The sequence below is a fragment of the Prionailurus viverrinus genome, chromosome B2, assembly GCF_022837055.1.
Source record: "Prionailurus viverrinus isolate Anna chromosome B2, UM_Priviv_1.0, whole genome shotgun sequence".
In the NCBI taxonomy this organism is placed as follows: domain Eukaryota; kingdom Metazoa; phylum Chordata; class Mammalia; order Carnivora; family Felidae; genus Prionailurus; species Prionailurus viverrinus.
In genome coordinates, this window is record NC_062565.1 from 54,526,088 (window position 1) to 54,538,979 (window position 12,892).

At 35.9% G+C, this 12,892-nt stretch overlaps 1 protein-coding gene across 3 annotated transcripts in view; it reads left to right on the plus strand.

The window, feature by feature from the left end:
- Window positions 1-12,892, plus strand: part of ZNF451 (zinc finger protein 451) — an 88,631-nt gene that overhangs the window by 62,619 nt on the left and 13,120 nt on the right. For all 3 annotated transcript variants that reach the window (XM_047858186.1, XM_047858188.1, XM_047858187.1), the window contains 4 exons: window positions 601-744; window positions 2,068-2,198; window positions 3,236-3,422; window positions 12,651-12,719. In XM_047858186.1, the coding sequence (XP_047714142.1) occupies window positions 601-744; window positions 2,068-2,198; window positions 3,236-3,422; window positions 12,651-12,719 (531 nt within the window). The remainder of the gene's footprint in view (window positions 1-600; window positions 745-2,067; window positions 2,199-3,235; window positions 3,423-12,650; window positions 12,720-12,892) is intronic.

Below are 12,892 nucleotides of genomic sequence, written 5' to 3' on the forward strand. Positions count from 1 at the left end.
GCCATCAGCCCAGAGCCCGACGCGGGGCTCGAACTCACAGACCGCGAGATCGTGACCTGGCTGAAGTCGGCCGCTTAACCGACTGCGCCACCCAGGCGCCCCTTTAATGTTTATTTTTGAGAGAGAGCAGTGTGCATGCAAGTGGGGGAGAGGCAGAGAGAGATGAAGACACAGAATCCAAAGCAGGCTCCAGGCTCTGAGCTGTCAGCACAGAGCCCAATGCAGGGCTTGAATCCACAAGCCATGAGATCATGACCTGAGCCAAAGTTGGATGCTCAACCAACTGAGCCACCTCAGTTGTTTTTTGTTTTGTTTTGTTTTGTTTTGTTTTTTTAATTAAAAAGAGAAAGACAGGCTTAGCATCAATGGCATGTATTTATAGAAAGAATAATAAAATTTTGGAAGTATTCAGAGTATTTTTTTTCTGGTGTAAATATACTGTATCATGTATAGGTTTGGATCTCATGAAAAGGTTTAAGTAGAAATTAATAATATTCAAGATTAATATTTTTGCATATTCTCTAGTATCTTTTAAACTTGAGAAATTAAAGCATTTTTAGCTAATTCTTACCAAATTCATGTTAATGTTTCTCTTCTCAGATGAAGAAGTTGTTGAACTTCCAGATTTGGATTATCTGCGAACCATGACTCATATAGTCTTTGTAGACTTTGATAACTGGTCAAACTTTTTTGGTCATCTACCAGGGCATCTTAACCAAGGAACATTCATCTGGGGCTTTCAAGGTATGATTGATAAGGAAAACATCTGATACCTTCTCCTCTTTTCTCCATTAGAATATGTTCCACATTAAAAGGATTGCTCTTGAACCTTCTTGAATAGAACATACAAACGTAATTGCAATATTGTCACTTTGCCTTGTAGCTACTTTGCCAGAATATTTTTCTCTTTACATTTCTTTGTGGTGAATGTTAGCTCTCTTTGGTGACCTAAAGTTTGTGGATCTTTTGATACATATTGAAAAAACATTTACAGTACCTACAATGTGCCAGGTACTAATGCTTGGTATTAACCCATGCTTACTGATTATTATATTTATCTCCTTCTTAAAACATAAGGCAGGATGCATGAGAAGTTTATTTTTTCCAAAGTGTAAAGCTAATAAATAATAGAGTTAGCTTTTGAACTTGGACTGCTTGGCTACAGAACTAGGATGATTTTCAAATTGCCATAATTGCCTCTTCAGTTCATCCTTACTGAACTGAAGTTCATAAATACGCAACTTCATCTAAATATTTCTTTACAAACCATTGACCAAACAGGGAGAGAGATGACTATGATTTACGGAAGTTTAGTATAGTGAGCATCCAATAAACTTTATGTTTGATAGGCAACAGCATATAAGTGGATGATTTGGGGTGCCTGGGTGGCTCAGTTGACAGCTCAGGTCATGATCTCACGGTTCGTGGGATTGAACCCTGTGTTGGGCACTGCACTGACAGCATGTTGCCTGCTTGGGATTCTCTCTGTCCTTCCCCCCCACCTCACACTCTCTCTCTCTCTCAAAATAAGTAAATAAACATTTTAAAAATAATTTTAAAAAAACAAAGAGGAGGACTGGATTTAGGATAGAGACATACTGACCTCAAAAAAATTAAAAAAGAAACGTACTGACCTGGATAAATACTCTAGTACAACCTTTTAGTAAATTTAGCTTTGCTGATTGCCTATCATTTCTATCCACTGAATAGTCTTGACATATTTGTTAAAAACAAAACAAAACAAAATTAATGCTTACATTTATATGGAATTATACCAGTCAGAGACTCCTTACACATAATTACTTTTGATTTTCCTTAACATAATCTATGAGTTTTCAGATTAATGGGCAGATGCAGGGAAGGTGGCCTACTTTGCCAAGATTGTAAAGCAACAAGGTGGTGATGCCTATACTAGAACTGAGTTCTGCATTCTAATCTAGTACTTGCCCTCTAAAAAAATCTTTTTCTAGTGTGTTTTTTCTTGATAGAGCTTTCAGTTGTAGCTACTGTTCAGTTCTCTTTTTTTCTCTGTTTGACTATCATTTATGCCTTTTCTAAAAATAATAGGAGGAAACACCAATTGGAAGCCTCCACTCAACTGTAAGATCTATAATTACCTGAATAGGATTGGATGTTTCTTCCTTCATCCTCGTTGTAGTAAAAGAAAAGATGCTGCTGATTTTGCCATATGTATGCATGTGAGTGATTGTTTTATTCAAAATCTAATGTGAATCTAGGACCCATTTGGAATTTTTTCTTCCACTTGAATCGTAATGACAGTATAGAGCATTCTTCAGTGCTATATTTTTGTATAAAACCTTCTACATAAGATTCTGCTGATGACTAATGAGAGCAAGGACCCATATCATACTTATTTACTGCTTTCCCCAATTCCTAGCAGACTCCCAGCTACCCATTGTAGACCCTCAACTATTTATAGAATAATGATCAATAGATGACAGTGTATTTGATGTATGCTGAGATACTTTCACATTTTAACATCTCTGAAATTGGGAGACACCTTAACAATCACTGTTGGCCTAGGTGAAATTTGCATTTGCTTCTCTGTCTGCCAGTCACCTAGAGAAACTACCAACCTGAGACCCATTTTAAATTAAATTCTCTGCTTAAATGTAAGTCAGTTTACATGTCGCACTGATAACATGAATTTACTCTGTAACCTTGTTAACTCCTGCTTACATTTTAAACCACAAAACATTTTCTTTTCCATCTATTCAGTGCTAAGATTGAATTATGCAGATTACCTTGCTTACCTTCTCTCTATGGCAGATTTATTTCTTATTTATCCTTAGATTAAGTGTGTAACCGTTGTAGCATTCCAGCCTCTTATTTGACTCCTTTTGGTATTTTTTTTCTTTCTTAGTGGCACATAAAATAGCTTATCTTATAATTCGTGGCAGTTTACATTTGATTAAATGTGTTATATTTTATTTATGAAGGAGATCTTTGTATCATACTTTGGTGGGAGCTAGAGAACAAGTTAAATAAACCTTTTTAGGGGTGCCTGGCTGGCTCAGTTAGTGGAGTGTGCAACTCTTGATCTCGAGGTTGACTTTGAGCCCCATGTTGAGTGTAGAGACTACTTTAAAAAAATAATAAAATCGTAAAATAAATAAATAAACCTTTCTAGGTATGTGTTCATACTGAAATAGATGTAATGGTTTAAAACTCAAATACTGATTTTTATCAACATATGCGTTTTGTTCCAACTTAGGCTGGCCGTCTAGATGAACAACTACCCAAGCAGATTCCTTTCACCATCCTCTCAGGAGATCAAGGTTTTCTGGAGCTAGAGAACCAATTTAAGAAGACTCAGAGGCCAGCACATATACTAAACCCTCACCATTTAGAGGGAGATATGATGTGTGCCTTGTTAAATAGCATATCTGATACTACCAAAGGTACGCAGCTGCAGTCACAGTGCAAACCACCCAAGAGGAGGAGACTTCACTGCTGAGAGAAACCAATAAACTGCTGTCCACTAGTGAACTACTGGCTGCTCACTAAAGCATCATGCTCTCATACTTTTTTTATTTTTTCCTTTTCTCCCTTTCATTTTTTAGTGTTTTAGAGAAAGGATAATTTCATAATTTTCTGAAGCCTTTTCTGATCTAATAGATAAAATCTGTGTTCATGTATATAAAATACATATTCATGATTTGAAATATGTTAGTATAATTTTGCAAAGCTCAGAATCCAGATTTTCACTATTTCTGAAATTCCAAATTTATCTTCAATTTTTCTGAAAGCTAATTGCTTATAGATTAAACCAGAAAGAATAAATAATACTATGGCAATTAAAAAAAAAAAAAAGATCATTTTAAGAGATTGGCAGGGATGAAATGAAGCCCTGAGAGAGGTTTAGTTCCTTGAAAGAGGTACCTTCCTGTCCTATTCCCAGGACTTAAACTGTCTTCTCTGACATTCTGATATTGTTCAATGAAAGGACGTGCTAATGTTCACTTTCACTACCAAGCATTTAAGAAAGGATGTAATTCTAGGGAATCAGATGAGTTTTTTCATAATTTCTGAAGTAAATGTGAATAGAAGAAAAGAACAAAAGAATAATTTTTAAATATCCTAATGACTTCCAGTCATGAATAAGATTTGAAGATATTGATGAATGACCTCAATGAAAACGTATCTTTGGCATTTTTATCATAAGCTTTATTTTTTTTTTTAACTCTTAATTTATTTTTGAGAGACAGAGACAGAGCATGAGCAAGGAAGGGGCAGAGAGAGAGACACAGAATCTGAAGCGGGCTCCAGACTGTAAGCTGCCAGCACAGAGCCCGATGCGGGGCTTGAACCCACAAACTGTGAGTTCATGACCTGGGTCGAAGTCGGCCACTTAACCGACTGAGCCACCCAGGCGCCCCTTTATTATATGCTTTAAATTTTCCAACTCTGCTGTCCGCCTAGGTATTTTTTTCTTTCAACATTTTTGGAGCCACATTTTGATTGAAAACCCATTCTGAAAAATTTTGCTCTAATCACTCATTACAGTGGATCAGTTTACTTCTGCCAAGTTAGAAATCTTTAATCTACTAGCCCAACTCTGCTCTTTAAAGGAAAATCAACTCTGTTTTGCATATTTATGTCATTCTTTAGTACTGAATTTTATCTTCCTGTTCTATAATTTTTGTTTCCATCTGTTTGCTTTTTCTATCTCTGGCTGCTCTTTTTTTTTTTTTTAATCTTTTTCTTTTATTTTTTTGCCATCCTGTCCCCAGTCCTTAACAACATCCACTTAATATCCTGTGAAATACCTAAATTTTTACCTTCTGCCACCCTAGACCACCTTTTTTCCCTTTTCTTATGCTGCTGATTTGGGAAACATTTCTTTGGTAATTTCCAACATGAAACTTATTATCGGTTTGCCTTTCTTACCAACTTGATTTGGAATGAGAGCTGCATATAAGTAGGTCTGCATGGGTGTATTAGGGTTGGAGGTAAGATATAGGTTATTATATTCTGATTGTTCCCCTCTCAGTGCCCCTTATGCTCTAGGTGTGTGTGTGTTTTTGGGTTTTTTTTAATCAGTTCATAATCAGTGCTCTTATGAATTTACTGCTCTTTGAGGGCACCTGTGTACTTTATTCTGAATTTTTATGAAATGCAGAGATTGTACTACAGTGCATAAAAGAAAGGCATGGGCTTTGGTTTGAATGCTAACTTTGCTGCCTCCGTGCTGTGTGATTTCAGGCAAGTTACTGAACTTTTTCTGAGCCTCACTTTTCATATCTATAAAGTCATAAGAATTAATGATATGTATAAAATATCTAGCACAGCATATAAAGTACTGTGGGTATTTAATAGCAGCTATTTTTATTATTACTACCATAAGAAAAAAATATGATTCCTAGCCACTACTTTTTATTTCTGTTTTTTCTAATATTTTTTATTGTGGCAAAATATATGGAAGATTCACCATCTTAACCATTCTGAAGTGTATGTATATAGTTCACTGGTGTTAACTACATTTACATTTTGTGCAGCCATCACCATCATCCATTTTCAGAGCTTTTTTCATCTTGCAAACTGAAACTTTATACCCATTAAACAGTAACTTCGCACTCCCCTTTCCCCAACCGCTGGCAAATACCATTCTTCAGTATTTTGACTAAGTACTTCATATAGGTGAAATCATACAGCATTTGTCTTTTTGTGGCTGCCCTGTTTCACTTAGCATAATGTCCTCAGGCTTTATCCAGGTTATAGCAAATGTTAGAATTTCCTTCCTTTTTAAGGCTGAATGATATTCCATTGTATGTATAGACTTTAGTGGGAAATCAAGTAGGTATGTCCTGGGTTAAGAGATTATAAGGGAACACATTGCAAAGCAGAAAACTGCTTTCTGGCCTTGCTGAAAACAGCAGCCAAGCTTTGTTAATATATACCTAGGGGTTAGGTCCTGCCTATGCTCACAAATTCCTTAGACCATGTTATCACATGGAATATTTTACCCTGTCTTAACTTGTTTTTCTGCATGTTTTCTGTACATTCTTAGTGGCATGTAGCCCACTGAGTATTGCACAATGTTATCCTAAATGTCTGCTCAATAAACATGGGAGCTTGAGAGCAGCTCGGAGAGACTTCCCTAAGCCTCCCTCTTGCATGGAATCTTGAACAATCCTTTCTGCCATCCTCAGCCTTGCTGGACAAAGCCAAAAGCTGAACCCACAGACTGTTTTTTGCTTATCTGTTTGTCCATCAGTGGATGCTTACATTGTATCCATGTTTTAGCTCTTGTGAATAACTGCTATGAACATAGATGCACAAATATCTCTTTAAGACCTTGCTTTTTATTTCTTTTGAATATATACCCAGAAGTGTAATAGCTGGATCATATGCCAATTCTATTTTTAATTTTTTGAGAAACTTCATACTGTTTGCCATAGTGACTATATCATTTTACATTCCCACCAACAGTGTACAAGGGTTCCAAGTGTTCTGTATCCCTGCTAACACTTGTTGTTTTCTAGGTTTTGTTTGTTTTTTATAGTAGTCATCCTAATTGGTATGAAGTGGGATCTCATTGTGGTTTTGATTTCCATTTCCCTAACAATTAGTGATGTTGAGCATCTTTTAATTTTTTTAAATTTTTAAAGTTTATTTATTTTGAGAGAGAGGGAGCAAACACACAGAGGAGGGGCAGAGAGAGAGGGAGACAGAGTCCCAAGCAGGCTCTGCACTATCAGCACAAAGCCTGACATGGGGGTCGAACTCATGAGCCATGAGATCATGACCCAAGTGGAAGTCAAGAGTCAGACACTTCCGACTGAGCCACGCAGGTGCCCAAGCATCTTTTCATGTGCTACAGCCACTACATTTTAAAAGTAATGAAAATTACTAAAATTAAGTGGCCAAAGATGTGTAGAATCCTTCAATCACGAGTTTTCATTTAGACCTAGATTTAAAGATACTTACGTAGCTAGCTCTAAAATTCAAAAAAATAAGGTATACTGAATCACAGTATGTTCAGATTCAGTTGAAGACAAATTTTTTTCTTTAGGGAAGGCTTAAAGACATCAAATTGACTAGTAGTGAACTTTATAATAAGAAAAAGAACAGTCCTTGGGTAACTTTATTCCATCACCTTTCCTAATAAATGGCTTTGAAAAATAGTAGAATAATAGCGTTTGTTTAAAAATGATATTTGATATGTATTGGGATTTAGAAAATTTCTCAGTGTCCTCAAATACTGTCATTCTTCTTAGGTCTTTAAGGTACTTTTGGTTACCACAAGAATGCCAGGGTAACTCCTCCCTCCTAGCTTATTAGCACAGTGTTCCTATCTTTAGATTTGAAAATAAGACCGTTTGGGGTGGAAATCATTGGACCTTTCTGAAAATCTGACAAAAAGCTATGTTTCTTCCCTCAAAAATGAACAGGTATAGGAGCACCTGGGTAGCTCAGTTCGTTGAGCATCTGACTCTTAATTTTGGCCCAGGTCATGATCTCAGGGTCCTGAGATTGAGCCCTACAAGAGATTCGTCACTGACAGTGGAAGCTGCTTAAGATTCTCTCTCCCTCTCCCTCTGTCCCTCCTCTGCTTGTATGCTCTCTCTCTTTCTCTCTCTCTCTCTCTCTCTCTCTCTCTCTCTCTCTCTCTTTAAAGTTTGTTTGAGAGAGAGCACACACACATGCAAGTTGGGGAGAGGCAGAGAAAGAGGGAGAGAGAGAATCCCAGGCAGGCTCCACACTGTCAGCAGAAGGCCTGATGTGGGGCTCGAACTCACAAACCATGAGATCATGATCCAAGCCAAAGTCGGATGCTTAACTGACTGAGCCACCCAGATGCCCCACCCCTTTCACTCTAAAATTAAAAACAAAAAAACTTGTATATGCAATATCAAATACAATTTCAGGGGCTTTGTGGTCTCAAGGCTCCTAGTTACTGATTAACCCACAAAACTCTTTGGAATATGACAAAAATTCATACTGCAAGTAACATACAGTGAGAAGTTCTCTCATATTAGTCATTATTTTATAGACAGTTTGCTGATTTTTCAGGTTTTGTAAATCTCCATCATAGCATAAACAAATGATAGAAGTTTGAACCTGTTATTTCTTTATAATTTTTCAGAAATTTTCTATTGTTAGGACCAGAAAGTGGTATTACTGAACTGGAGCTTCCTATATAAACAAGGAAGAATCTATTGAATAGTGTCATGAGAATCTGTGACAATGTTGTATCTTTAGTTTTTGCCAGTTTTTCAGTTAATGGAAGGTTTTTTTCAGGAAGTATTTTTCACAGTAGAAATAAATACAGTCTGAGTGGCTGGTTCCCTATATAAATGTCAAGTCAGTTCACCATAAGATATTACTTTTTTTGCTTGGTAGGGAGGGAACAGCTAAGTAGCTTTACTACTGGTACTTTTTAAAATCTCTCAGAGCCAAAGCATAAGAGACTCTCAAAAACTGAGAACAAACTGAGGGTTGATGGGGGGGTGGGAGGGAGGGAAGGGTAGGTGATGGGCATTGAAGAGGGCATCTTTTGGGATGAGCACTGGGTGTTGTATGGAAACCAATTTGACAATAAATTTCATATATTAAAAAAATCTCTCACTTAGAGTAAGTCATTTACTCTTTCTGGCAACATAACCCTTTAGACTAAATTTGAGATTTGAACGTGGCATGGCTTTTGCCCTGTAAATTAAATTCTCTCTCCTTCTAAGCCTCAGGATTCAATCACCTACATTTTGATTACAGCTATGATAAATATATAAATCTCTGTAGAGCTATTTTAGAACACCTATAATTTGACACCTTTGGCCCTCTTATCCTTCATTAGTTCTATTTTATATTGTACTCACTTTTTAAAAATGTTTATTTATTTTTGAGAGAGCACAAGCAAGGGAGGAGCAGAGAGGATGGGGGAGACACAGAATCTGAAGCAGGCTCCAGGCTCTGAGCTGACAGCTCAGACATGGGACTTGAACCCACAACCACAAGATCATGACCTGAGCCAAAGTTGGACACTCAACCAACTGAGCCACCCAGGCGCCCCAGTTGTTCTCACTCATTTAAAACTTTACAGGGGATGCCTGGGTGGCTCAATTATTTAAGCATCTGGCACTTTTAGTTTTTAATGTTTATTTATTTTGAGAGAGAAATCATCAGTGGAGAGGCAGAGAGAGGGGAAGAGAGAATCCCAAGCAGGCTCCATGCTCTTGGCACAGAGCCCAATGCTGGGCTTAATCTCAGGAACCATGAGATCATGACCTGAGCTGAAATCAAGAGTCAGTCCACTGACTGAAATCAAGAGTGAGCACCCCAGGTGCCCCTAAGTGTCCAACTCTTGATCTCTACTCAGGTCTTGATCTCAGGGTCGTGAGCTCAAGCCCTGCATTGATTCCATGCTGGGTGTGAAGCATACTTAAAAAATAAAATGAAAAAAAAAAACTTGCCAAGAAACATGGATCCTTTCTAGTAATCCTAATCAGAGGAGCCAGGTATACTTTCTCTTCCTCTAGACCTTTTTTTTTTTTTTTTTTTTTTACATTTTATTCACAAATATATGTTCATTCTAACTCGACTCATTTTCCGAAGATGCAAATATAACTTGTCACTTAAATGTTTTTAAGGAGAGAAAAGGAACTAATCTTTATTGAGGGCCTACAATATGCCAGCCACTCTCCTGGCTGCTTTTTATATTTGTAGTGGTTGAATATGTTTAAACATGTTTAAAGAACAACTTCCACATGTTATTTAATTACCTTTTCAACACTGTGAGGTAGGATGTGTTAAGATCATCCCATTTCGTGGAGGTCCAGAAAGGTTAAAATAAGCTACCTGTGTCCACACAGCAAGTATTTTTCTCTTTATCAGTATCTCCTGATACTGATAAAGGCTGAGCCTTTTACTGATACAAATATCTGATTTTATGATGTAGAGAATCCAGTGCGAATTATTGACTCTAACCATCTCCTTGAAAAAGATAAAGACGTTTTGCTGTAGTGTTGAAAACACAATTGCAGAGTTTATATAAAGATACCAAATATGAGAGTTTAACAAAAATAACATTTAGGAAGATGTATGGGGGTGGACAGAAAATTAAAAGATTTGATTGTGAGTTTTGGTATTGCTGATTATATATCAAACACAGCCAAGGAAAGTGATCAGCACTGTGAGTTCCCTAATATCTTTCATAAAAACAAACAAACCCCTATCTTAGCCATACTTTATAATGGCTGAATTTCTACGTTACCTTTTCTTTCTTTTTCTTTCTTTCTTTCTTTTTCTTTTTCTTCCTTCCTTCCTTCCTTCCTTCCTTTCTTTCTCTCTCTCTCTCTCTCTCTTTTTCTTTCTTTCCTTCTTTCTTTTTCTTTCTTTCTTTCTTTCTTCTTTTCTTTCTTTCTTTTTTCTTTCTCCATTGATGGCAATTGCTTATATAAAAAGTTCTGGAGGTGCCTGGGTGGTTCAGTGGGTGAAGCCTCCAACTCGATTTCGGCTTGGGTCATGATCTCCCCACTTGGGATTCTCTTTCTCCCTCTCTCTCTGCCCCCCCCCCCCGCCACTTGCTCTTTCTCTCTCTAAATAACTAAACTTTAAATAATCTAAAAAAAAAAAAAAGAATTCTGTGGGCTCTTAGAGATCTAATTATATAACAGAACTTAGCTGTATCTTGTAGTTTAGTTGAAGAATATTAATTTATGTAAAATTTTCTTTTTAAAAACATAGTTTTGTATGTTCAGTTGTTTATAGTTCTTTAGTAATTAAACATCTTTGAGTTTTATGTAAAGTATTAACTTCCCTAGAATATTTTTTCAAGGTTGAACTTGATATTATGAATTAATTCAGTGTGAAAGCAGATTTTACTATGCTTCAAGATAATTTTTGTTGAATCTGAGTACCATAGGGCCTAGGACTTTGTCATATCTGTTTGGTGTATGTCATCATTTTGGAATGAATGGATGGAAGGAAGCATTAAGTATCATTGGTATCTATGGAATCATACCAATTACACAAAAATTTTTAAGTTTTTATTTATTTTGAGAAAGATACAGAGACCAAGTCGGGAAGGGACAGGGAGAGAAGCAGACAGAATCCCAAGCAGGCTCCACACTGTCAGCACAAAGTCTGATGCAGGGCTCAAACTCAGGAACCATGAGATTGTGACCTGAGCGAAATCAAGAGTTGGATGGTTGATTGGGCCACCCAGGTGCCCCCCCAGTTACACAAATTTTTAAAGCCATCTTAAGTATGAAACATAAAAGTTCACCCATGTCATGAAAATGTGGCTGACAGAAGTAGCATCATGCTGTATCCAGTAGTCATTATATAAAATAATTGTTGAACTTAATTCTAAAAGTCTGCCAGTTGTTTCTTCAGCCTGTTACTGAGACTATCCACAGGTTGTTGGTTAGGACACCATCCTAAAAATCTATGTGATACAATTAATTCTTTGTAAGTCAATGAAAACAGGAAAGAATATTCATGATTTTCTCTGTTCTACAGGTGGGGCTGACTGAGGCAAAGAAAACCTTTTTTAATTTTTGCAACCTAGTGTCATGCTAATCCTTGTGATTCAAACCTACACTTTTGCCTAAGCCTTGTATGCAATGATGAATTGTTTAGTCCAGTTAAAACATTCTGCTTTTGACTGGCATTGCTTTTGAATTGAAATAACAGAAACCTTGGGTACTTTCTCATTGTTCCTAATGTTTTTAGGCTTAATTTGTTGTTCTTCAGATAGTAAATGTAAAGTTTTATTTCCCTAAAACATAGCTTGAAATATTTGAGTTTGTAAGTGTACATAACAGATTATAAAAACAGCATTAGTATTTTTGCTGGAATGGCAAAAGATGGCTTACAACAAATTTCTGCAACAAAGAAATATAAGTGAAATATAGTGATTTTTATTTATAAATACTAAAAATCTTAAATTTTTAAATGTATATTTAAGTTTTTACCTATTTTCCACAAAAGCAAATATGTCCATATGACTTATATTCAGGTATTTAATTTCTGATTCAGTCACTATGATGTATATATTGATTTAAATGTAAAGTGATAAATCAAGTCTTTGCTCACTGGTTCAAATTTTAAGTGACTTTTGCAATACCTGATCAGTCATATCATTTTTATATAGACTTAGGTTTTCATTATGAAAGTATATAAGACATCAGGTAAGTGAGTTTGTGCCATGAAGAAGTATTGCTAATTTAAGCCTGTGGTCTCTATGGCAATGATGCATGATAGTCAAAATATAGAAGAACTTTATCTCATCATTTTAGAAATTTTAAGATGATTTCATGTAACTTGGGAGTTTATTTGCTAGATTTAAACAAACATACTAGCTTTTCTTAATTTCTAAGTTTTTTTAATAATAGAATTTTATATTCATTAACAGTTGTGCTAAAATAAATTTTTCAAATAATTTGAATATAGAGCTGAAATTGAATTAATTTCATTAGCCTTTTTTCCCCCTTGATTTATTTAAGTAGTATTTGGTAAGCATTTTTTAAAAGGAAACCTATAGGAAAAGTGGTATAATACTAATGAATTGTAATTAGTAAGCTTTGCTATGGTAGAAGTGATTGAAAATAATATTGTTTGAGACTACATAAATGATGGCACAATAACTGTTTCAGAAATATATTTGTATTTATTCTGCCTTACAGAATGTGATAGTGATGATAACCTGGGTATAAAAAATACTTCAATAGAAGAAGAATTCACATCCACAGAAGGTAACCTAATGGAGTTAATCCTTTTCCTACTTCACTGTATCTGTATTTTTTAATTGCTCCCCTTCTTACCACTTCATCCACTCCTACTCCCTCCTATTAACCTCCTACCCCTGAGTTTCAGAAATATTGTTTCCTTGTTTAAAGGAGAGTTTGCATTTTTTTTTTGAGAGTTT